The sequence below is a fragment of the Scardinius erythrophthalmus genome (assembly GCF_964197995.2).
Source record: "Scardinius erythrophthalmus genome assembly, chromosome: 3".
NCBI lineage: Eukaryota > Metazoa > Chordata > Actinopteri > Cypriniformes > Leuciscidae > Scardinius > Scardinius erythrophthalmus.
In genome coordinates, this window is record NC_138223.1 from 14,931,060 (window position 1) to 14,958,441 (window position 27,382).

At 36.3% G+C, this 27,382-nt stretch overlaps 1 protein-coding gene across 7 annotated transcripts in view; it reads right to left on the reverse strand.

Annotated features, from left to right (window-relative positions):
* Window positions 1-2,935: 2,935 nt before the first annotated feature.
* The window catches only part of tbc1d1 (TBC1 (tre-2/USP6, BUB2, cdc16) domain family, member 1), a 76,356-nt gene continuing 51,909 nt past the window's right edge, over window positions 2,936-27,382 (reverse strand). For all 7 annotated transcript variants that reach the window (XM_081362140.1, XM_081362139.1, XM_081362137.1 and 4 more), the window contains 8 exons: window positions 19,509-19,685; window positions 15,979-16,140; window positions 14,898-15,059; window positions 10,296-10,540; window positions 9,023-9,182; window positions 6,195-6,364; window positions 4,735-4,911; window positions 2,936-4,515 (listed from right to left, as the gene is read on the reverse strand). In XM_081362140.1, coding sequence (XP_081218266.1) covers window positions 4,303-4,515; window positions 4,735-4,911; window positions 6,195-6,364; window positions 9,023-9,182; window positions 10,296-10,540; window positions 14,898-15,059; window positions 15,979-16,140; window positions 19,509-19,685 — 1,466 coding nt within the window. In that variant the 3' untranslated portion in view covers window positions 2,936-4,302. The remainder of the gene's footprint in view (window positions 4,516-4,734; window positions 4,912-6,194; window positions 6,365-9,022; window positions 9,183-10,295; window positions 10,541-14,897; window positions 15,060-15,978; window positions 16,141-19,508; window positions 19,686-27,382) is intronic.

A 27,382-nucleotide genomic window follows, 5' to 3' on the forward strand; every position in this document is an offset into this window, starting at 1 on the left:
CATCATATTGACCAGTAGGCCTATGTCCAGCCAATCAACATTTTAAATGCAATATAGCCTATAAATCAATGGTCATTGTCAATACATTGCTTTCCATTTTACTTTATTGCAGAGTTGTAACTAAACTGACTTGGAGACTAGATAATCATTGTCTTGTTTTGTGCGCCTAATGAGGAGTGGCATCAGGCCCATATTGTACTGGTCCCCACAGATGTGTTGCTGGAAAGTGCGCGTTTCGTTTCGTGCACGCGCATAAGAACGCATGTTAACGCACGACGCGGTTTCCGAGCTGCAGTTTATAAACAAACACCGTTGCCCTTTGTCGTTTATCAAACGTAATATTTAACTCTCACTATTTTTTGTCAGGCACAAAGTCACAGAAGCCCTGGAAGTGGCCGGCGTTAGCAAGCAAGACACATAAATACCAAAAGGTGCACTGCCCCGCTGGGTGAGAGACAGACAGACAAACTAGAGAGAGATGCACATCAACTTACTATTATTTGCTGACATCAAACTTGGAGAGGAGAGAACACAAGTCTACCTGATAGCTGTTTCCGCAATTCACTCCCATGGTGTGTTTTTTCTCTCTTTTCGTGACCAGAAGGATAGTTCCGCTTAATTTTCTCATCGATTTTTTTTTTTCAACTTTGATCGACGCGCTTTGACACGAGAGGGAGTCTGGGCCTTAAGTAATTTGCGGGGCCCTACGCAACTTGCGTAGTCTGCGTATAGAGCTGATCGGCTCTGATTACACAAAACAACAGAGCTAGATTTAAGTGAAATTAAAGATGGGTGAGAAAATGAGTGGGAGGATGTGTGCTAGTGCATTTTGTTCTGAATGTATTATAGATGGTTTAAACTGAGCTTAACTGGCACTTAGCCTACCTAGAATATTTGGGCACTCACAAACACAGAACATTCAGTTTGTGAAACATGACAGCTGAGGAACAGGCTCTAAAGCAGTTGATCAGAGAAAGTCTTTGTTCTAGTTAACATGATTGTGGAAAATAAAGTTATATTGCTACATTTATTATCACACACAAAAGGTTAGTTTAATCATAAATCAACTTATAAAACGGCTCAGATAAGTAGCTTCCTCCTATCTAAACACCCACCTGTTATTAAGTAATGTGTATGTCTGCTGTCGTTTGACTTTGATCATTGGTTTTGAAAGTTGTGGGCTATTACACATCACACAGATTCCACTGATTCCAGGGCTTAAGCTAAAACACACTGTATTTGCTCGTGGTTTAAGAAATGTTTGATGAGCACCGATGAATGTTGTGTAGCAGTTAGGCAATCAATAAGACCAACACATGGCGACATCATTCACATCCAAAACAAACATATGATGAAAGCACTTTCTTAGGTTTTAAGTTATTAATGGCCTATAACAGGATTCGGAAACGTCTTTTGGCTCAGGACTCATAAGAGCCAATATACTATTTTTGTTAAATCTTCCAATCTTATGTTTACAGACATTGCAATTTATACAGATTTCTATGATAAATCTGTTTACATTTATATTATACAGATTTAATTTGAATTACAATTAAACACATCAGAAACAAGCACACAATGATATCCACGGGTTTGAAGTGAAATCATATCACTTTTGTTTTCTGCTTATCCTCAATGTTAATATTACATCAATTCCTAACTATTTTCATACAGAAAATTTCACTAAAGAATGATTAAATACTTTTAGAAACACTAGCCTAATCTATAGTGATCACTGATGTAGCAGTTTATTGTTGACGATTCTGATATAATGTATTACTTGTCATCATATTCATAATAAAATGTTCTAAATATATTTATTTGAATTTTATATTCATTCAAACAGGAGTAGAGCATGGCACAAGCAACAACAAGGTTGGGTTTAATTGGCAGAGAATACATTAAAAAATAAAATGCATAAATGTAAACTAATCCTTAAATAATTGGAATAAATATTAATACCATTCAATATGATCATAGATATTTACATATACACACACACAGTTGCAATCAAAATTATTCACCATGAATTATTTGAAGTATCAAGGCATTTTGGTAAAGATGGTGATGTCTTCGGTGCAGAGACTGAAGCTTGATGATCAATGGACGGACAGCCATCCCACATCCAAATCTACTGAAGCTTGGATCAGAGATCAGTCGTACAATGTTCTTGAGTGGCCTTCAGATTTAAATATTGTAAAAATTTGGTGGAATTTGAAGAAAGCAGTGGTTAATGTTAAAACCAAAGATTATCAGTGACCTGAACGCTTTTTCAAGTGAGGAATGGAGAGAGATTGCAGCAGAGAGGTGACAGAAACTTCCAAGCTCTTACAGGAAGAATTTATTGGAGGTTATAAAGAATAAAAGATTCTGCACAAAATGTTGTTTTATTACCAATTTTATTTTTTTTCATCAACTTTACATTCTCAGAATCACTCAAATTTGTATGAATAAACATTTTATAATAGTTTCCCGATTCCTTTAATTGTTTTCATAAAGTTTTGTTCTCTGCAGCAAAATGTCTTCCAGGTCGAGGGGGTTGAATAATTTTGATTGCAACTATATCTATATACACAGACATACACAAACTCACCTCTTCAAGCGTCTTACAGGCATTGAAAGAAATCCAGCTTAGCCGAACTGTAAACTTGACCTCACTTTAACAAGTCGAAGCATGTGGAGCATTTCATTTACAGAAAAGCTTCTACAAATGCTTTCCTGAAGAAATGCATCTCAGCATTCACTGTAGATCGTTAAAACCAGGTGCAATGTTGTTTAATGAAACGATTCAACAGAACATCCGATTCAAAGTATTACATGGAATTGCTCTTTGGTGCGAGAAACACACACACACACACACACACACACACACACACACACACAACTGAAATGAAACCAAAGCTGTATATCAAGTAAATCAACACAACTCACATCAAACTATTTAAAATGTATTTAATGCATATAATAAGAATAATACTCTCAATAAAAACCAATAAAAATAAAGCACTTCATCAAGAATGATGTTTTAACAGTGTCCCTGTCTTTCCAACACGAATGGAATTCTCCAGAAAAGCACAAGAGGTCAAAGGGTAAGGGCATATTGTCACGCGAATGAATCAAGATGATCTGTTTTCTTTCCTCATTCACTCACAACCCTTTTTCCAATGTATTTCCTACTGCCAAAATATACCACGCTAAAATACAGGTGACGACTCGTTTAAAACAGACACTTGCGTACAGTGTGCTCAGACAAACACACTATCACAAATAAAAGCACCTGAAGTTTTTTTTTAAGTTGAGAAAGTGTTAAAATACTTTCCGCCAAGTAGCTAAAAACGCCATCACTGGAAACCTCGAAATCCAAATGATCCAAAAGACGCGTAGAAATTGATGGATACTGAGTTTATACGTGAAGTTTGTGAGGAATAATGAAAGGAACCGTATGTTGCTTAAATGGTTTTAATCTTATTTTGGCAAATGTGTCATTCAAGATTTTCTGTTGAGTGTAAGTGATTTCTGGGTAATCTGAGTAAATCCGCAGCATTCGGTCTGAGCCTCAGATGAAAAAAAAAAATTAAACATTTCTCTGTTTATGGAAGTGCACTCAGATTTTGAAGCTCCTCTTTGGTTTCTGTTAGAACAGAAGATTGTGCAGGTTTAGAGTGTTCTAGAAGGTTTTCTTTTTTTAGTTTATATTGCACTGGAATATAATGGTTGATTGCCACATCCATACATGCTCACACACAAACACAAACAATCACACGAAATAAGAACGGTGCAAAATTACACTGCACAGCAAGAGTGCATTTATCTGTAGCCTTTCATAGGGCTGTTCAGTGCTTTCTTGGGAACTGTCAATCTAATGTATGAATGCCAATCAAATCTGCCATGGAGAGGCTTTGATGGGGTCATTGCCATGTTAAAAACACAGAAACAACAGCAGGGAGTGTCTATTAAAAAAAATAGTGATCCAAACCCTCTCTGTCCATAAAGTAAAAGCCAGTCACGAAAGCTGTAAGAACCAGAGAGGCATCTCAGCTATTTTGAGCTGTTTAATGCTTTGATCTTTTAGGTTGTTTGATCAGTTCTGGCGAGAAAGACCAAGATAAGATCTCCAAAATCATCTCAGTTGAAGGAACGCCAGTGCCCTGAAAACCCTCCACTAAGATGGCTTGTTTAAAGAACGACAGAGCCAATAGGAGTATGATAGATGTGATATTTACAGGAGGAGCTTGATAGCAGAGCTGGTGATGACAGTTGAGTGTTTATAAAGAATTGACTCCGTATCCTCACTGGCAATAGTTATTGGTTGTTGCTTGTGTTGGTGAGGTTGTCCTGCTCAGGAGAGGGGCTGTTTATACCCAGACTCCTGAGGAGATCTCTGAGATTGGATACAGTCTGCTGCTGCTCTGTCTGTTCCTGCTGGAGAGTCTTTACCTCCGACTGCAGCTCTGACTCTCGATTCATCAGGCCGTCCACACGAGTCTCCAGCCACCTGATCTTAGCGTGGGCAACCTGATGGAATGACGATAATGTCAGCCAAATGCAATGTAAAAAAAGAAAAAGAAAAAAGAAAAAAAGTACAAAATATTCAGGAAGAATTTTTGCAGGGAAACTAACAGCTGAATAAATAATACTAATGAAAAACATCTTGTTAATGTTGAAAATTCAAGCCTGTAATCTATCTAAATGCATGTATTAAAAAAGGATTCTGCTTGTGTTAAAATGAGCCACCTGTAGCTCCTCTAGGAGGTCTAAGTTTTGCTGTCGGAGGCTTCCATTGGTCTTCTCCAACTGGGCCACTCGCTGTGATTGGCTGAGAGTGGAGGGACCATCCAAGAGCTCGTCCTGAAGAACATGATACTCCACCTCATAGGCCTGCAGCTGCTTACTGATATCCATCTCAGACACCTACATGGAGACATGTACAAATATACAAGATGAGCATGTCAAAGATGGGCAAGTCAAAGCATGTTTCTTTGTGTGCGTGTGTGTGAGTAAGAGCATGTCAAACTTCAGTTATATGATGAGGGGGGTCTAAACTCCATCCAACATCCAAAAACAACAGAATGAAAACATACATCCTGTGTATGTTTTCATTTAGCTGTTTTTGTGTATGAGTGTGTGTGTGTGTGTGTGTGTGTGTGTGTGTGTGTGCGCGTGCACACGCACTCTTCACAACTGCCATTTTAGAGTCTCATAAATTCCTAAAAGTGTAGGGTGCTCATACACACTTCCTTGACATCAAACAGAGACATCTTCAATGAAATTGTTATCCTGGTGATCCTATAACAGAGTCATGTTTATGGCAGTGGAACTACATGCACAAATACTACTATTTATATTTATATAATTTAAAAAGAGTAGACATTTATATATGAAGCAAATAGATAAATTGTAACATGTTTAAAAAGATTCTCATTCTAGACTGTCCAATGAATTTTGATTAGATACAATTAAAATTCATCATCATTTATCATTGTCCTACATCACTGTCTACTTGACAGGAAACGATATTCATTGAATAAAGGTGTAAATTTTAATCCGTTCCACACACAGCAATCATATGGCTTTGAAAGACGTAATACATAGGTCACACACTTTTACAGATTTTTCATTTATATGTGTCTACTACTCTAAAATTTATTTACCAATCCCAAGAAGAACTCCCAAAAATATAAAAACGTGCTTAATTTTCTTGCTGCTATATCTATTCATTGTGAGTGGTTGGGCATCATTTAAAATATTCAAGAGAAAGAAGAGTGCTCTTGGTAATAGTCTTGCATGAAACACTTTTTCATGCAAGAATCATTTGAGACACACACACACACACACACACACACACACACACACACACACACACACACACACACACACACACACACACACACACACACACACACACTGAGCAACACCCATACTTTACTAACTCCATCTATTATTTGTGCCGAGTTCATGATGAAACTAGTACTTATACGAAACCACATTTGAAGATGAACATGGGACACACCCAAGCACGAGTATGCGTTGATTGTGTAGGGAAAGACACATATATTGGTGTCACCACAAAAGCACAAAAAGAATCCACACCCAAATGTGCCACTGCCTTGACACTTAGCGAAAGTAAGTGCGTATGTGTTGATGTGAGTCGTACGTCTATTTGGAATGTAGGTTAACTCCGGCACATATATTACCTGATTGATTGTTTTTTCCATTTGCACAAGGCCCAGATTGGGTAAGGTTGTTTTGATGAACTCGACAATTGACTCTAAATTGTCATGCTGGAGAATCAGAGGCTTGTGGCTACCAAGTAGACTCAAGGCCACCTTGAAGATGACCTCTGATCCCTGAAGGAACAGCATGTCTGGAAGATATAAAATCAATAAATACTGTTCAGTTTACATCAAGGAATCCATTTGAAGGCATCTATGTTCGATTGCAATATGAAAAATTTCATTGCAATATAATATATTACAGTTAATATAATATAATATATAATATAATATAATATATGCTCACAACTGAAGTTCAATAGTCTATTAGCAGCATGCCTGATAATAAATAAATTAGGGACGCACCAATACCAAAAAAAAAAAAATTTGAGAATTGCTAAACAGTTTTATTAAATTATTTGCATTTATAAACTAACTTAAAGTGACTGTTAAAGGGCAACGGTAAAATAAAACATAACAGAAAATAAAGCATATACAATTAAATATCCAATATGCAGAGGGCAATTTTTTTGCCTCAACACCATTCATTAAAATTGTTTAATGCACACCTTGCTGTGGATTATTCCTTACATATAGAATATTTAATTTACTAACTACTATATTTTTTTATTTAGTTCTGCCCTGAATACGCTATGTTTATAAGTCCCTTGTTTGCATCTCATGACTACACAACTACACAAAATATACAATATAGTCATTGATCATCCAGTTAATGACAGTATTAAGAATGTGTATGTGTATGTAAAGTTTTGAATTAGGGCGTTTGTGTAAATTCCATAATTATTTTGTCATGTGGACTATATGTAAACATCTGTTATGTGAAATAGCTTATTAAGAAAAAAAACATCATGCAGTTTTTTGTACCCTCTTATTTTGTTAAAATGATCAGTGTGTTTAAAAACTAAATGTATGCAAACTTATTACTATAACGTTTCATATATAATATTTTGATATTACATTTTTCTTTATTACATCTAATTGAATACACATTTTGCCTAGACTAGAAGAAAAAAAATCTGCAACTGAAAATCTCCAGTAGATTTGTTGAGAGTTGTGCATTTGCATTGTATGTGTGTGAAGACAAAAGATTGCAAACAGAAATGTCTATGTGTGGAAGTTAGTGTGAGATGAGTATAAGATGAGAGGTTCCAAGATGGTTCAACCGATTAACCTTGGAAAGAGTCATGCGAGTTAGTGTGTCACAAGGTCAATGACATTCAACCTTATAATCACACCACACACACCGTCACGGAACCATGGTTAGGCAAAACAAAGTTAGCGCCAGTCGCCATGCATCAGCGATTGTGATTATCATGCATAATTAACTTCAGCGTTCCCATAGAAGATAAGAGAGATTGCAAAGTAGGATAAAGAGAGACAATGAATTTTCAGCTCTCTAAAAATGATAAATGGAGAAGGCCAGATTGTCAGCTGAAACCTCAGAATAATTTTATTCAGCAACAAATGTAAAAATTCATATATATAAAAAAACTCTTACTAGTAACACTATACTATTTGTAGACCAGGCGTTCTCAACTCCGGCCTTTGAGATCCACTTTTCCGATGAGTTTTGCCCCAACTCTAATCAAACACACCTGAACAAGTTAATCAAGGTCTTTAGGATTACTAGAAACTTACAGGCAGGATAGTTTGATCAAGGTTGAACCTAAACTCTGCAGGAAAGCGAGAACCCCTGATGTAGACAGTAATTTTACTATAGCAAAACAGTTCTAAAACTATATTTTAGATTTTTCTGAACTTTTGGATTAAATCTCATTTTTCATACAGCAAATTATACAGAGGGAATAAAAACAAATATGACGTTTTTTTCTGTTCAGATTGCGGTTGCCTTTCAAATGTAATATATAAAAATACATCATAAAAACAAATTACTACATGGCTAAAACTGTGATGTCAATAAATAAAGAAATTTGTTAAAGTTGTTAAGTTTGTTAAGTTTTAGTTAACAATAAAATTGTGAAAATCGCAACCATGATTCCGAACATAACGGCACAATAAGCCGCGAGATTTAAGATATCATCCATGTCTGTAGCACAAACAGTGCAGAGCGTGTTATGCACCAAAGTTTAACACTAAGATTTATGGGTTTTGAGAAAGTATGTGCAATAGCAGGCACCACTTAAAAGACAAATAACAAAGGAAGCGAAAAACCCAAATGCAAAAATTCTTCCCCAACCAGTAAAACCACCCCGGCACCCGGTGCCAGCTTGCAACATTTCGTTAATATCTCCGCAGTCAGGGTGTGTTTGTGTACATGCAGATATGTGTGTGCCCCTGAATGTATTTGGTAACGACAAAAGAGAGAATGCGCTGTTGTGTACAGTATGTGTTCCACAGTATCCTACGAGACAACAAAAGTATGGCAAACATGCAGGCCATCTTCATAAACACTTCTGTGGAAATTGAGAGAATCACTATCTGACTTGCCTGCTCATATCTCCTAGCGTGCTTTCGTTTTTACTTTTTACTTCAGTAAAAGATGCCTTTTTATCTCTGGCTGGTGTGGCTTGGTGGTTAAACATCTGAGCTGGTAACAAAACCCTTAGGATTGTAGGTTGTATGCAATTCATGAACTACAACCATAGTGCCCTTGAGCAAGGAACTTGTCCAAAGGGACTGTCCCTGTTTTAAATAAATACTTCTGCTAAATGTATAATTGTAAAAAGCACTGTGGTAATGGGTAATCTCAGGAACTCATTTAGATTGAGAAAGTGTGTATTGCGAGCGTGTGTGCGTATGAAAGTGCGAGTGAGGGTGTGTGCATTCACCGAACACTCGCGCCACGAATCCAAGAGGGAAATGTGAGGCAAAGGCAGTGAGGAACCAAGGAGCGGCGTACAGACTGGGGCCGATCTCGTACTGCTCCAGATGAGTGTACAGCTCTCTGTGATAGTCGTGCAACAGACGAGACAGCTGATACATCTGAATCTGAGAAAGAGAGAACACACAAGACAGAAGTCAGCATGTCCGATTATCATGGATAAAGAATTCTGGTATACTGTGGAATACATTAAACAGATATAAAACATATCTCTCATCTGATGAACACTAAAAAAATGTGATGGTTACTTGTGGTGTTTTTATTGAGCATCTCTTACAGTTATCTGATCAAATTCTTCTTACATGCTTATCTGTGGAATTTGTTTTTTTTTTTGGGGGGGGGGGACTTGTATCTGGGCTGTCAAAGCTGATATATTATGTGATTAATTATGTTAAATGTTTATTTGATTTGTGATTTTTAAATGCAGTAAAAATAAATGCAACCCATTACTTAAAAGGAAGTGAACAGAACTATTTAAAATTATAATAATAATGAGATCACGCTAGTTAAGATTTCATAAATAATCTATCCCATAAACTCTTGAACAAGAGGAATCCTTTTGTACAAAGCCAAACGCAGTAACTACTTTTTTTTTTTTTTAGGTAAAGTTATGACTTTGGGACAATGATGTGTCCTCTCATATATGGGTTTGTCTCAGCTGTGTTCAGATATGAAAAACAGAGTGTGAAAACCTATTTGGCTGGACAATCAATATAAATGTCTTAACTGTCATGTTTGATCAATTTAATACATTTAATAAAAAAAATTAAAAAAAAACTCACTGACCCCAAACTTTTGAACAGTAGTGTACAAAAACTTGAGTAACACATCTAATTGTCCAAGGAATTCACCTTTTATCCAATCATAGATCAACTCATTTAAATGCCTACAATTTAAAAAGACTTTATCCTGTCATCATTTATTCAACATGTTGTTCCACATCGTCTGACTTACATTCTTCCATGGAAAATAAAAAGAGACAGAAAAATAATGTAATGCTTGCTACTTGGCAGGTCATGTGATTAAACACTGCAGCCACTGTGAAGGAAACAGAGGCCAATGATATGTAGAATTAAAGGCCGCTGTTATGACTGCAGTCTTCAGCTCATGTGAGTGTACATCATTTTAACCATGTCAAAAAGCACTATTTAGGTGTAAAAAAAAAAGTGGGAAAAAACACCATTTGATGATATATCTGTAGCATAAGAATGTTACTGTACCTGCAGTATGATCATATCAGGTCTGTACTGTTTCCGTAGTCCCATGTCGTACATGAGGAATCTGAGCATGTGGAATGCGTCCTCCTCACTCATATGGAGCAGCAACACGCCGGCCACAAAACTCAAGCCCTGGCAGTAACCCACCTCCGGGTCCAGTAGAGAATATGCCTTCAGTAGATTATAGAGGGACAGCTGGCCAGCCCCCAGCTGAGCGCTGAAATACGGATGAGTGGGAAATGTACGTCCTGGGAGAGGAAGAGGAATAATCATTCAAGTATTCGTTTTTTTCAGTGCAGTTTGAGTGAAACAATGCTGCTGCTGTTGTTGATGTTGGCAGAAACATATGACCACATATGAAATCTGCAAACTTCTGATGCTAGACTTTTCTTATACTAATAATGTTCTTTTTTTTTTTTTCAAAAGAAATTACTTTTAAATAGTAATAAACACTAAAACAATTTTTTGCAATGTTAACATACAGTGCTATGCATAAGTTTAGACACCCATGCTAAAGTTGACTAAAAAGAGGAATAAAAAATCATCTTTTGGAAATTGAACTTAATTCACTTAATTGTCTTAATTTAAAAAATTAGGAAAAATCCAACCTTTAAGGACACCAATTTTCTTTGTGAATGAATAATGTATCGTAAATAAATAAATGTTCTTCCTTAAAATACAGGGTGCATAAGTTTGGACACCCCTATGTTAAATTCCCATAAAGGCAGGCAGATTTTTATTTTTAAAGGCCAGTTACTTCATGGATCCAGGATACTATGCATCCTGATAAAGTTCCCTTGGCCTTTGGAATTAAAATAGCCCCACATCATCACATAGCCTTCACCGTACCTAGAGATTGGCATGGAGTACTTTCCATAAGATCATCTCTCAATGCAAATCAAACTAGCTATTATGCTAACTGAAATAAAACCATGCCAATCTCTAGGTGTGGTGAAGGCTATATGTGATGATGTGGGGCTATTTTAATTCCAAAGGCCAAGGGAACTTTATCAGGATGCATAGTATCCTGGATCCATGAAGTAACTGGCCTTTAAAAATAAAAATCTGCCTGCCTTTATGGGAATTTAACATAGGGGTGTCCAAACTTATGCACCCTGTATTTTAAGGAAGAACATTTATTTATTTACGATACATTATTCATTCACAAAGAAAATTGGTGTCCTTAAAGGTTGGATTTTTCCTAATTTTTTAAATTAAGGCATTAAGTTCAATTTCCAAAAGATGATTTTTTTATTCCTCTTTTTAGTCAACTTTAGCATGGGTGTCTAAACTTATGCATAGCACTGTATGTACACGTTTCACATAATTGAGAATCTGTAGGGATATTAACCCTCCTAAGCTGTTCTGTCTTTTTTTGACCAATTTCACTTTGTTGATTTAATAAAAAATGGTTTGCTCAATCTGAGTGGTTCAAAACGGTGACTTTTTTATATGTGCAATCTGATAAAAATAAAACCTAGACTTCATTCGATGAGTCAAAGTCACACTACTCTTTGCTGTTCGCAATCAAAACTGACGACCATAGGAATGAATGGGAAAGACCTAATCACAGAGCTGTGTTAAATAAAATCTATTAGCCACAATGTTGACAATCATACTCAGAAATAAATGGGTGAGACTATAAAAATATCCAAAACGTTCACACCTAACACATACATGAGAGTGAGAATAAAATGAATGGAAATCTGTAAACCAATAATAGTTGGATAATGTCTGAATAAATATCCAAATATATAACAAGGCATCAAATCTAGAATTCTCACTCAGCAAGTGTTTGCATAGATCACACATTTACAGGCCATTATTGTCATAACATGATTTTGACCTGGCATGATGTTATTTTTAAAAAAAATTTTACCAGATGGCAGTAATCTGGCTCAAAATCTCACTTTGTTTAAATGTATACAACTTCAGATTTTTACTGTAGTGAAGTTCCAAAAGTTTGCTAATTTGCTTTTGGAAATAATGGCATAAGATGAAATAAAAATGGCCATGGCAAATGGTGTCACTCACTTTAATAACACAATAATCTTACTATATCTTCGAATTCTTGGACTACCTCGAATGGTTGGAAATGTTTAGAACATGAATTATGCAAGCATCTTGCAATATAGGAATTCGCAGTACTGCATAGAATAAGAGTTTTTATGATCCCGTCTCCCTAGAAACAATATACATTCCTATAAGATTAGGTGTCTTCCTGTGTTGTAAAGATGTATATCTCTCTTTCTTCCCGCTGTCACTGTGCTGAGAGCCAGTGACACCTCCCTTTCTTTGTCTGAGCCTCCCCATTAATCTCTCCATCTTCACATCTGTCTGTCTCCGTTAGTGTCTCAACCATTCATTCCGCCTGAGGTTCTGCAGAAGTTGTTCTCTATAATAACTGAAGTACTGATCACTTTGCAAAGAATGGAGACTTTTGTGTAACCTCAAATGACAATTTTTGAAAACATTCCAGGGCAAGAATGAACAAGTTAGTGTGTTTTTAAGACAGAACAGCAGAATAGTTGTTTTTCGGCATGCTAGAGCATAACAGTAAGCAAGCCCAACAATTAACTGTTGAGCCATCTAATCAAATGGACAAGTTTCTATCTTTCAAGACATTTCTGAGAGGCAAAACATCTTGAGCAACAGCGAGACACATCCAGTTGACAAGAATAAATCTGATAGATATTCAACAAAGACCTGGATAACTGACGACCTTCACAGGCAACAAACAACTACAGACTATACAAAAGGTTAACAGTAACTCTGTTCCAAAACCTAGTGAACTGCCTACCAAGACTAGCCTTGAAATCTAGACGCACCCTAGCGGCAGCAAAATGTATTTCGCAGCCAGGGTAGTCTAGACACTCTCAATAAACCTTCTAGCTACAAAAACCCAAATTGGGTCAGGCCAATCACGTCGTGTACAGAGTAGGCGGGGGCGGGCTTAACATATGACGACAGAGTTGCGACGGTTACCTGGCTGCTGCTGCTACTTGAAAACAAAGAATGGCGGCTGCTGATGGAGAACAACGGTCTTTCGAATCGGCTTTGGCCGCGACTCTGGAGGACTTGGAGTTAAGTTTTTCTTTGAGAAAAGAGCAAAGAACGGCACTTAAGTCATTCTTAAAAAAAGGAAGATGTGTTCGTCGGTTTGCCGGCCAGATATATGGCAAAAGTTGAATCTATCAACTAGCTCCGCTGTTGGGAAAACGCTCTGGTTGGTTGAAGCGCTGTCCTATTGCGTGCAGAGGGAATTTGAAAGACAGCCGTTTATCCCGCCCCTCGGATTGAGCCGTGTCTATGGTGAGTTGCCAGACCCAACATCTTGATGTAGGTCTGGCTTGCCAGGCTATACCAAGACAGCATTTTAAGGGCATTTGACATTATTGAAAACAATAATATCACACATTGTGAAAGTTAATGGGGACATTAAGTGGTTAATTTGATCAAACCATTGCAAAAGTTTGGGGTCAGTAAGATCTTTTGATGTTTTTGAAAGAAGTCTATTATGCTCACCAAGGCTGCATTTATTTGATCAAAAATACAGTAAAATATTATACAGTACAATATTATTGCGACTTAAAATGACTTTCTATTTTAATACATTTAAAATGTAATTTATTCCTGTGATGGTAAAGCTTAATTTTTAGCATCATTACTCCAGTCTTGAGTGTCACATGGTCCTTCAGAAATCATTCTGATTTGCTGCTCACAAAACATTTCTTATTATTATCAAAGTTAGAAACAGTTGTGCTGCTTAATATTTGTGTGGAAACCATGATACTTTTTTCAGGATTCTTTGATGAATAGAAAGCCTTTATTTGAAATATTTTTTTGTAACATTATCAATGTATTCACTAATCACTTGATCAATTTAATGTGTCCTTGAATTCAATTTACTGACCCAAAAATTTTTTAACACAGTAGTGTATATTAACACAATTTACTTTCATTCAATCCCAAAGAGTACATTTTAATATTTTTAAATAACTTTTATAAATAACTACATTTAATTTATTTAATTTTATTTACAATTTAACCCGACATTTGAGAATTCTATATATTTTTTTTAGAACAGTCAACCTTTTTCACCTCACGGCCCCACTGTGTCCAAGACAATATTTGAAGGCCCTCCTTCTTAAGCTGTTATAATAAAAATAAATAAACAAACAAAAACACAAAAAATACCCATTGATACATCTTTATTTTAGCATCTAAATAAAGATTGTTAATATAACTAAATATAAATAATTTTAATAATTGTAAATCTTGTTGTGGCCCCACTGTAAGTTTGCAGAGGCCCCTAGTGGATACTGGCTCCTTGGTTGAGAACCACTGTTTAAAAAAAATACTGAATTGTTAGCATAGCAACATGCTAATGTATAATTCTATCAGAATCAGTTGTGGGCCCAGTCTCCTGTGTGCTTCACGAGAGGAACATTATTTGTGCATCAAGCACAGTTGTTGCCTATCAAGAATGTCCCAAATTGGTCACTTATGAGGTTCCATTTTAGTGAGATGGTGCACATGTAAGATTTAGGCAGCAATGCAGTTCACTAGGTTTTGGCACAGACCCATTGTGTTTGTAATACTAACCCAAGTCTATTAGGATGGCATGCTGTTGAGATGTGAGCTGCTTCAGAAGCTCTTTGTAAGGAGCGTTATTGTTAGGAGGTTTGGCGCTGGGCCCCTCCTTCCTCAGCAAATACTGCTCTGAAAGCAACTTCCAGATCTCTCCTCGATGCTGACGAGGAACGCCTGAGAGAGAGAAAAATCAGAGCAAAGAGGAGAAAGAGTTTAATTGATGGAGCTTTGAATGTTTACATGCCTTGAGCAGAACACCACACATTACTGAAGAAAACACTCACAAACTGTGATCTCATCTGACATGTAGATGGATGTCCATTCAATCACTTTAAGAGGACAAAGTCAACATTGACAAGGACTGACGTAAAACGGTAACACGCATCCCCATTCACACGCATCAGAAGATGACATTTACAAACATCACAAATCCAAAAACCAACTACAAGCTTAAAACATGGTTCCTTGTGAAAAGTCTGTCCCACTAGCGTGACCAAAAAGAATTGCAAACACTCGTCATTTTGTCTCCACCGCAGTATATCATACATAAATCAGTATGATTAATCACTGTGTGAAGAACTACACCAGATCTATCGTGATTGCATGGTAAACTACGTGTAACATTTTTGTATGTGTAGGTGTACGTGAACAATTCATGTAAATGCCACAGTTCCACTGAACTTGAACAGGTGTGTGTGTGTGCGCATTAGTGCATGCAAGCTCACCATTCACAATACTGTTCTACAGAACTACCACTATAAAAAGCTGACAATCAATGAGACAGCTCTTCCATCTATGCAAATAAAACACTCACATACATATTTGGCATACACCATCAAATATGAAAAATAATAATAAACTTCTTTTTTTCCAGGAAAAGTCAATTAAAGGCTTCAAAATAAGAAATGCACAGTTATCACAATGTACACTTCTCTAAACTGAAAACCGATACATAAACTGTCTAAAACATCATATTACATACTCCTCACTCAATGAGCAGTTTTAGTTCAGTTAATCCAGGCTGAGGCCAAACCTCAAATCAACTTCAACATTCTTATGTCTCCGTGCGTGTGTGTGTATGCATTTGAGTTACCTTGTCCCACAGCTGTGTGGATCTCCTCTGTGTCGAATCTGACCTTTGACCTCCCAGTGGTGCTGAGCATTCTCTCCCAGACCAGAGTGACATCTTTCAGACATGGAGTGATCTCTTCATAGTCCAGCTTCAGTCGTCTGCACTGCAGATCACTCTCTGATGCTGTACACACATCGAATAAAAGGTTAAGAAACTGAATTATGTGCAGAATAAAGATAGAGCTAAAGAATAGCACATTAACAACCGCATGACACCACAGAGCATTTAACTTAATAACTTTTTCAGTACCATCAGAGAATGTCTAATAAGGAGAGAACTTCCACTCTCAGTAAACTTCCGGCTTCTGAACTGGTTGCGGTTCCACTCTGGTTCCATATGAGGGCGCTCACAGGATGAGTGCAGAATGAATGGAGGTCTATGGCGCTATACTATGGAAGATTGTGTCCGCCACAAAATGAAATGTAAATGATAATTGTGACTTTATCTCACAATTGCGAGTTTACATCTCGCAATTCTGACTTTATTTCTCAGAATTGCGAGACACAAAGTCAGAATTGCGTGAAATAAAGTCGCAATTGCGTGTTATAAAGTCAGAATTGCGAGATATAAAGTCGCAATTGCGTGTTATAAAGTCAGAATTCTGATTTTTTTTCTCGCAATTGCGACTTTATATCACACAATTCTGACTTTATAATACGCAATTGGGAGATATAAAGTCAGAATTGCATGATATAAAGTCAGAATTGCGTGAAATAAAGTCACAATTGCGTGTTATAAAGTCAGAATTGCGAGATATAAAGTCGCAATTGCGTGTTATAAAGTCAGAATTCTGACTTTTTTTCTCGCAATTGCGACTTTATATCACCCAATTCTGACTTTATAATACGCAGTTGGGAGATATAAAGTCAGAATTGCATGATATAAAGTCGCAATTGCATGTTATAAAGTCAGAACAGTGAGATAAACTATTCTGAGGTAAAAAAAAAAAAAAAAAAAAAAAGTCAGTCTTTTCCCCCCCTTAGAATTGGACTTTATATCTCACAATTGTGAGTTTATATCTCACAATTCTGAGAAAATATGTCAGAATTGCGAGATATAAACTCGCAATTGCGTGTTATAAAGTCAGAATTGCGTGATATAAAGTTGCAATTGCGAGAAAAGTCAGAATTCTGACTTTATAACACGCAATTGCGACTTTATTTCACGCAATTCTGACTATATCCTGCAATTCTGACTTTATAACACGCAATTGCGACTTTATTTCACGCAATTCTGACTTTGTATCTCGTAATTCTGAGAAATAAAGTCAGAATTGTGAGATGTAAACTCGCAATTGTGAGATAGTCACAATTATCATTTAAATTTTTTTATTTTGTGGCAGAAACAAGCTTCCATACTATACCCCTCAAAATCCACTTTTCTCAGGATATAATTTTTTGTCTAGTAATTTGAATGTTGTATTCGAAAGGAGATGCAAAGAAATTACACATTGCTGGGTGTTAGATTTTTTTTAGAGTCACTTATTTGCTTTAAAAAGTCCTTTAAAATGTCAATGACGTCATACACATCGTACGACCAGAGATACTGCTTCACGGCAATCCTTCAGTCACTCTGGTGCTTTCACGCTCTGCTAGAATGCTAGCGTGTTATGGGTAACAACAACTCAACCTGTAAGAAATCGAAAGGACATAAGTACTCGTTCATTCAACTTTCGACCTATAACCTACAATCAAATCTGAGATTTCTCAATGGCAATCGAGTGAAACAGACAAATTTAGCCGTCTAGCTCCATAGACTCCCATTCATTTTGCACTCATGGGCGATCGCCCCCAGTGGAAATCTGGTGGAACTACAACCAAAATTCAGTACAATAGGGCTTAATAGGGAGTGGCCAGGCTCTGGTACCATTTATGAACTCTGATGTGATAAACTAAGCTTAAGTCACATTGCTCAAAATTAACAAGAAAATTAATTTGAAACATTTATGTCTATATATATAGTGTGAAGTCCATATTTGTTATTGTTTACATTTATTCATTTACCAGACGCTTTTAGCCAAAGCAACTTACAAAATAAGGAATACAACAAGCGATTCATCATATCGAGCCAATAAACACAAGTGCAGGTAATGCAAAGTTTCAGGCATCGTTTAGAATAGTACAAGCTAAAACGGAGAGATTAAAGAATAATTAAAGCACAGTTGAAGATTTTTTTTTCAGCGGGATGCAGTCAAGTGCTGCTGGAATTCAGGGATTCTGCGTTCCAGGTAGTGTTGCAAAGATCATTCCACCAGCAAGGAACCTTGAACAAAAACACCCTGGAAAGTGATTTTGTGCCTCTCAATGAAGGTACCACGAGGCGTCGTTGCTCGCTTAATGACCTCAGGCTTCTGGAGGGGATGTAGACTCATAAGAGCGAGTGAAGGTAGGAGGGTGCACTGAAGACCAGTCATGCTGTAGCGTTCAGGATCAATTTTAGAGGTTTGGTTGCACATGATGGAAGTCCAGCCAGAAGAACATTGCAATAGTCCAGCCTAGAAATGACAAGGGCCTGGACCAGAATTTGTGGAGGATGCTCTGTTAGGAAGGGCCTGTTCTTCCTGATGTTGTGCAGTGCAAACCTGCATTATTGTGCTGTCCTTGCAATGTGGTCTTTGATTTGTATCTGTTTTGTCGTCGTTTGTTGTTATGTTAATAAAAGCTAGCTGTAGTAAGCCTAGTAAGTCTAATCGCACTTATTGCACCAGTGAGAATTCTCATTCAGACACACACACACAAACACAGGAAGAGACATAACAGCAAGAAGGGAAATTTCAGGAACAGGAGAATAATACCCTCCCCTCCCCACCCCACCCATCCTTACCCATGGGAAAAAATTAAACCATAAAAAAAAGAAAGAAACAGAAATAGAAGTCTCCAAAGTGACACACATCAAATGTCTTGTGATTGAGAAGAAACATGGTAATAAAAAGAGGCGAGAAGTAGGGCAGACAGTCTTCCCAGTACACTCCTTCTGACCCACTTTTATATGCACACACCCTATTCAATAGGTCTGGCTGCTTTCTTTTCAAGCTTCTGATCTTTCCTTTCAGGTAATAAAAAGCATGACTGAGCATAGCATGGCATGGCAGGACGTGACAATCTGCCAATCATGAACACGCCCAAATCAGAACGCATCTGTGCCAGAAACCTGCAGCAGGGACTTCCTGGTAAGGCTGCACATGGGTGCGCCAGGTTTTGCAGATGTGTGTGTGTGCTACTATTTATGGAAGATGCTTTTGTGTATGCCGGCTGAATGTAAACCAGACAAATCACCCATCTAATAGCAACCTAAATGCCTAAATACTTTTAATGCTGAATACCATTCACTGAATAAATCAATAATTGATAAATGATTTCATAATTGATTTTATTTTTGTTAATTGAGTCTGCAAAAGGCATCCTAATGTTAGACGGATTACTTGAATATTTGTATGCTGAATGAAAGTGTTCACAATGATATGAGTCACTGCATATGTGTTTGTGTTTTACCTTGTAGTTTCTGATTCTCTTTCTCCATCCGCAGGAGGAGGATCTGTTGCAGAATGGCTTTTCTCCATAACTCTCTTAGCTCCGCCCCACTCGTCTTTCTCCTCTCCTCTGGCACCGCCCCCAGGGTGCTGTCCCCGCCCCCCAATGCCATTCTGCTGCCAACCTCTAAAGCGGATTCTGAAAAATAAAGAAAAACGTAAACAGATTGTCATAAGACAAAAATCAACCTGCATGAACTACCAACATTTGCCTAGATAAATTACTAGCTACCAACATCATCTACATAACATCTGCATAAACTACCAATATCATCATGTCTACGTTTGTCATTATATCATAATTTCAGCAGTTAATATAAAAAACAATGAAGATTCTGCATTCTGGTATGCAGTCTGTAAAAGACTGTAAAATGCTACAGTAAAAAGCACTGTCTATATGAGTATTGGCCATATTTTATGATCAATTATCAGTATTTTTTGTTATTGTGCATGTCTCCAAGTAAATATTATTGCAAGGTATTAAATAAACTGTAATAAAATACAGACAGGCAGAAATTACAAACAAGACAAATAATAGGAGAAAAGCCAAGTATTCAAGTAAACACTCAAAACATACGTAATAAAAGGGAAAAAAAAAATTCTACTTAAATTTAAATATCGTTTAAAAACTTTTTACAGCTGTTTACGATCATTTAAGACAAACATGATTGTGTTTACTTTAGGTGAAATTGCTTGTCTTGGCAAGACATTAGAGTAGCTACCAATTCTAATAAATAAATAAAAAAAACAGCAACTGTCATCTCTCTAAATCAACAACACCTATATCAATTACCAACATCACCATCACTTATCACCTAGGCTATATAAAATCTAAAATCAGAAAAGCATTCATGTATTTTCAAAATTACTCAGATAGGTTAATAAGCCTACACACAATAAATGTTTAAATTCATGTCTATAACTACTAAAACCTTGCACAGTTAACAGTCACAGTAAGCAGCTCAAAATAACCTCAAAATAATACTAAAAGAACCTGAAATGAGTTTGTAATTTCACCACATTTTAATAAACGGCAGGTGTATTGGTGTATAACAGGTTCTCCACAAGATTTTGAAGTTTCCCCTCATGTTTGTAAAAAATAACACTTAACAAAAGCGGCAAACCACAAAACACACACAGAAAGACAAACTAGCATCACACTCATATACACGTGTCCATGCGTACAGGCAGAGGTGTAAAACGCCACCCAAACTATAGGGTGGATCCGAGACCACAAAATACCTCTTTTGTTTACAAAGTGAGAAAATGTGCAAAAATAAAATGTACTGTTATTCATGGTATAAACATAATGTGGGATCACCTTATATAGAGGTGCATATTACAGGGGAAAGAAAAATCAAATCAGTGTTGAAATAAAACGACATTCAGCAACACACTGTACACTGTACACGTTTCTTTCATCTCACTCCTGTAATATATGCAACTAGATCTCGTCTAAACCTGCTGTATTTTAGCTGTCTTCCCACCCAGTAAAAAAAAAGAAGATAAATATAGACTGGATTTAAATGTACAGTTCAGACGGCACCAGCAATAAGGCTCATTTGCATAAATACAAATGTTGCAGAAAGGTCTATTGCAGTGTGAACAGCTTTTAAGGCTCATAAGATTACAGGATTTTCAAAATGTAAGGGAGTTTTTTTTCCCCACTTTCTTTATTCCAGTGGTCACAAAACACTTAAGATTCACTGAATTACTGTGACATTGTAATTCCAAATATTTATGGCTGTATATTAGCAACAGACAGCAAATGTAAGTGTAAATGTCATGTGCACTCATCATTATCATTGCAAAATTGGACAGGAAACCTACCATAACGTTGGAAACTAAAAATCTTAACTGTTTGCCAAACAACAACTGAGTAAAGAGAAAGTTTACAGTTTAGCTAAGAGGACCAAAGAAAAAAAAAAGTCCACTTGCAAAGAGAACTAGGTTTTTTTTTGTCAAGAAATAAATAGAACAAAGTAAAAAACGTTATACTTTAAAAATATGTTACACTGATACAGTATGATTGTAGACTCCAGTCAAACAGTATCAGTAGAATAAAAGCAGTTTTATTTCACATGGAGCAGGTCGCTGCATGGGGGCCGCCATCTTGAATCACATGACCAGCCAAATACTGCTTAATCTTTTTTGGATACATTCACTTAGAATAAATAACTCTCCATTACACTGTGCCTTGTTTACAAAACAATCTGCAGTAAAATTCTCTGAATAAACATAATACTCCGACGCGATCTAGGGTGCCATTAAAAATAAACCATCCACTTGTTTCTGAAAAAAAAAAACATCCAACTGCCAGCCTGCAAGGAGAGGGTTTTGAGACTCCAGAGACATCAGCAGCTTCAAATACCTGTTTGCTGTTCAACAGTGGCATTTTTATAGCTGACCTTCAAATACAATTCATTTGTTTGACAGAAACTTTCCTTAATAAGCCTTTACCTGACCGAGTTCTTCTGTGTTTTAAATCACTCACAAATCTTTTGTTAATTCGATAATCTCTATTCAATTTTCACAAAATATTACCGGTAGTTGTTTTCGTGCAAGACATTGCACCATATCATGCTTTCAATCTTCAGAAAGATCTTTCTTCCTCCTCATATTGCATGAGAACCGCAAAGTGCTTAATAATGTGGAACAACCTCTTTATAGTAAATAGGTTTTCCATTTACCTAAAAAGACCAGGCAAACTACTTAACAAACCTGTCTGAGATTGATACCAGTTATCTAAAAAGATATGAGTAATCAAACAAAAAAAATACACTTTGTTTGAAAAATTTAAATCTGAATGTTTATGTACTGATATGTCACTTGCATAATAATTTGGAACACTGTATATTATATTATATTATATTTATATATATATATATATATATATATATATATATTTATATTTATATTTATATTTATATTTATATATATATATATATATATATATATATATATATATATATATATATATATATATATATATATATATATATATATATATATATAGCGGGTGGACAAAACTTAATTCCAACCCAATCCTAGATTCCTGCATACACAGAGTAACATACTCGATACAAGTCAAGTGCGCTATGAACAAACTTCAAGACACTGAGAGAACTGAAGTGCCTCCATACACACAAAAATCACATTTGGTCTTGGTCAGTCAATGTCTCTACATCACATAATTCATAGCTTTTAGCAGAAGGGCCATAAAACTTCTGTCAAAACAGCAATTTCTTATGTGAAGAATCATACACACACACATCTGACCCAGTTCCAGTGGGGTGGAGTAGCACATGTGTTTGAGTGTATGTGTGGAGATTTCTACTGCGGACACTGACGCACTCGGACATTTGGGCGCCGGTCACTCCCTCTGCAAACACACACGCGTGCACACACGCACACTGGCCACACCCTCTGCAAATAAGTGGTGTTTCTGCCCAGACCAACGCCTTGCGAGTGTGCAAATACACATATGTAAATGGGTCAATAAGGCCGGTACTTTCCTGTAGATGTCTGTCAACATGACCTCCTGCAAAACACCACACCCAACTCTCTCACACACACACACACACACATATATATTACCTCATTAACACGAACATTACTTCATTCAGCACAGACACACACTTGTCAAGACACACCCAAATATACTAGAGAAACACACACATACAACAGCAGCCCTCTTGGCACGCATTTTACTTTAAGGAAGTGTACTCATATTACTGCACTTACATCAACACACACTTTTCTGCAAATGACAGTATTTAAAATCTGTCCAGTTCCCCAGAATCAGATACTAAAAACCTTTTAATTGAGCACACAAACACAGTCGCCATAACTATGGATTAAGTCAATGTACGTCCGATGTAGACATGTGTAAGATGGGGGTGGACCCCAGATTGGGAACCACTGCCATTTTGGGCCCACCAAACCGGGGCCACAATAATGAATCCATTGTTCCAAGTTTGAATATGCAGGAGTGCAAATGAGATTTCAGAGCTTTGGTGAAGGAGAAGGACATTTTTGGACCTTGTCAGCATCCAAAGAACCCTCACTCACTTTTATTGTATGGAAAAAAAGCAGCTTGAAGTGTCATGAGGACCTCTTTAAAAGGGATAGTTCGTCCAAAAATGAAAATAATATCTCTTTCATTCATACATACAGTACACCCAATAAATAGAGAACATCAAATATGGTAAACGGCAGCTCAAATGTGTTTGTTACAAAAGCAAGAACCAATTAGGCTTTTCTGGCACATTAAGTAAGCTCGGTTGTGAATAAAAGCCTAAATCTGTTCATACATTGGTTCACCTAAACATTGATGTAGCATTTACTTTGAAACAATTTTCCATAACAATTGCTAGTAAATTTTACAAATGAACTTTACATGACATTTTGAAGTAGAAAGACTGAAATAGTACTTTCTTTTTACAACTTCAAAATATCTTTCACATATCTATCAATCCATCTATCTATAATCCGGATATTTATACTATTTTTACAGTGTGTAAAGTGATTTTGTCTCCTCAGACCTGAATACCTGAATTAAACTGATCGATTCATATGGATTCCTTTTACAATGTTTTAATGTAGGATAGGATGGATATAAAAAGTCTACACACTCCTGTTAAAACAACTGTTTTTGTAATGTAAAAAAAAAAAAAAAAAAAAGATAATTAACAAAGTTTAATGTAAATATAACAACCTATGCAATGCCCCTTAAACCTTAAAGATAAAAATAAAAACTTGAAATAACTGCATAAAGCCAGGTTCACACTGTATGATTTTGTCCACGATTTGGTCGTCCAAGAATTTTTTTGTGAATCCTAAAAGATTCCTCGGATCCTAGGCAAAAATCTAAAGTCTTTGATCGTTAGTTTGACATGTTCACCAACAACCACCACTTGCTCAACACACATAGTACTCGGGGTTTTTTTTTTTTTTTTTTTTTCAGATTTATTTTCAAGAGAAGCCATGATCAAAATTAATGCTAGTCTTCTATCCACCATTTCTAAACCACATGTAAATGCAGCTCACGTAACTGAACGGGTCACGGATTGAAAAGTCTTCTTGCGTGTTTAACGGCCTTGCCTTGACTGCCGTGTACAGCCTGACATTAATGATAACCGAGATCGCACAGTGCGACATGGCTTACAGCGGGGATCATTTTCGTACAGTCTGACAAGCAACAGTCGTAAAGGGCTATTATAAAACGAACAGTGTGTAGCCAGTTTCAATGTTAACACCCTTTTATAAATAGTTATGTGTCTGTGTTCAGAATTAATAAATCATCAAGCTCATGTGAAATAGTACACACCAGCCTTCACCTGAAGAGACACTGATTAACCATGAGCCACAAAGAGCTTATAAAGCATCTCATTGTTGAAAGGCTACAAGAAAAATTTCCAAAGCATTAGACGAAGCCTTTTCTGACTAAAAAACAAAACAAAACATACAAGCCTGGCTAAACTTTGCAAAAACATCCAGTCTCCCCAAACCATATGGAAAAATTAGCCCAAGATTGAACTTTCTGGACAAAAGGTATGTTAGCCGTAAACGCATAGTGGTAGCAGTCTCATTTTTTGGCTGCTCTTCTTCAGCTGGAAATGGGGCTTTAGTGGAGGTAATCACTTTCAGCATGACAATGATCCAAAACACACATCTAAATCAACAAAAGAATGGCTTCCGCAAAGAAAGAATAATGTTTTGGCATGGCCCAGCCAGAGCCCAGACCTGAATCCTATAGAAAATCTGTGTGGGGACTTGAAGCGGGCCGTGCATAAGAAATGCTCTCGCAATTTAACAGATATGGAAAAGAAATTTGCAAAGAAGATTGGGAAAATATTTCCAACTCAAGATGTGCCAAGCTGATAGGCTCCTATCCAAACAAACTGAGTGCTGTAATAAAAGCAGAGGGTGCTTCAATTAAGTAGTAGTTCAGGTGTGTGCATCCTTATGCAGTTACTTATTCCAAGTTTTTTTTTAAATATAAATATATATATATATATATAAATATATATATATATATATATATAAATATATATATGTGTGTGTGTGTGTGTGTGTGCGTGCGTGCGTGCGTGCGTGTCACTCTGAAATGGTATTTCATAGATAATAATTGTTACAATAAACATGCAAATGTTCTGATATGATTTATCTGGTATGATTTATCTTATCTGATATTATTTAACTTGTAATAATTAATTTGAACTCATTGTTTCTGCCAAAAATTTATACATGAAGTTAGCTAACTGTGTGATTTGTATATGTACATTTCTGAAATGCATTACTTGATCAGTCATCTCTGATAACAGATTACTCTAAATTATACGTGCATTTTCTGTAAAGCTGCTTTGAAACTGTATGTATTGTGAAAAGCGCAATACAAATTTCATTTGTTTAATTTTTTTTACATCACAAAAATCAGCTGTTTTCACAGGGGTGTGTAGATTTTTTATATCCATTTTTACTTGTTAATTACATACACTTTTAAAAGTTGGACAAAACTGATGAGAGAATATTAAAAATAGCTTTATTTTTGTTCCGAAGATGAACAAAAGTCTTGTGGCTTTGGAACAATATGAAGGTGAGTAAATAACAGCATTTTTATATTTGGATAAGCTATTTCTTTAAGGCCGTTTTCACACCTATAGATTGTTTGTTTTGTTCCGAAACAGAGACTTAAAGGGGTCATATAATGTCATTTTTGTACAAGCTAATATGATTCTTTAGGGTCTAAATTAAAAGTTTGTAATATACTTTAATTAAAAATTCGCATTAGTATTGTAAGAAAACACTAATTTTACCTGGTCAAAAACAGCTCTGTTTTCAGCACGCCGTTTCAGTGCATGTGTCTTTAAATGATAATGAGCTTTGCTCACCCCGCCCCACTGTTCTGTGCATACACCGTTTGTAACACAATAACACAATAACCACAACGCGTCGTTCATTAAAAACGTGGGATTATGAATTATATTGATAACGTCATACATAGAAAACATGCCATAATGTACCCTGAGTGTAAAAATAGCCACATTCATCGCGAAGCGTGCAAGCTATTTGCAAAGATTAATATAAAGATTAATATAAAGGTTTCATTTTCACAAGGCATCCTTTCAAAACATACCAAAATGTGTCCACGCAAGTCACATGCAAGTAGAAGTGTCCTCTTATTGGCCAGAGTTTTCTCTGCGTCATCCAGCAAGATGATTGATGATGACTGAAGTTTGCTCTACAAACTTATTGTGGCTTTATTTGCAACTCTCAAGACACACGCAAACACTATAAGAATGTAGCCGTCATTCTCGCCTTTAAATTATATAATACATTTGTATTAATACTGCAGAAAATTCAAACGCGCTCTCTCTTGATCTCCCAGCACTGTATAGAGGTTAACTGTGTCAAGAAGACACAGGCAAACACTACACTGAATATTTATATATATTTTAAGTATTAATTTTGTAGTGGTGTGTTTGTTGTTTTGAATGAGGTGATTATTGTTATTGTTTTGTCTAGTTAATAGTTTTGTGTTATCTAATTTGTGTGTATTAGGACCTCCTTGAAAACAAGATGATGCATCTCAAGGGGTTTATCCTGAAGAAAAAATGTGTTACTACTACTACTACTACTACTACTACTACATGAATGTTATAATGCAGCTAGAGCAGGACTCAAGGCTTCATTGGGACAGCATTCTCGCACGGAGAAGTGCAATTACACAACATTTTAAGATGAAGAGGTGCTCTTTTGGTTTTCAACTGTGGTAACTAATGTGCTCACTCACAGAATCAGACACTACTGCTATTTATATAGCACATTTGCCGT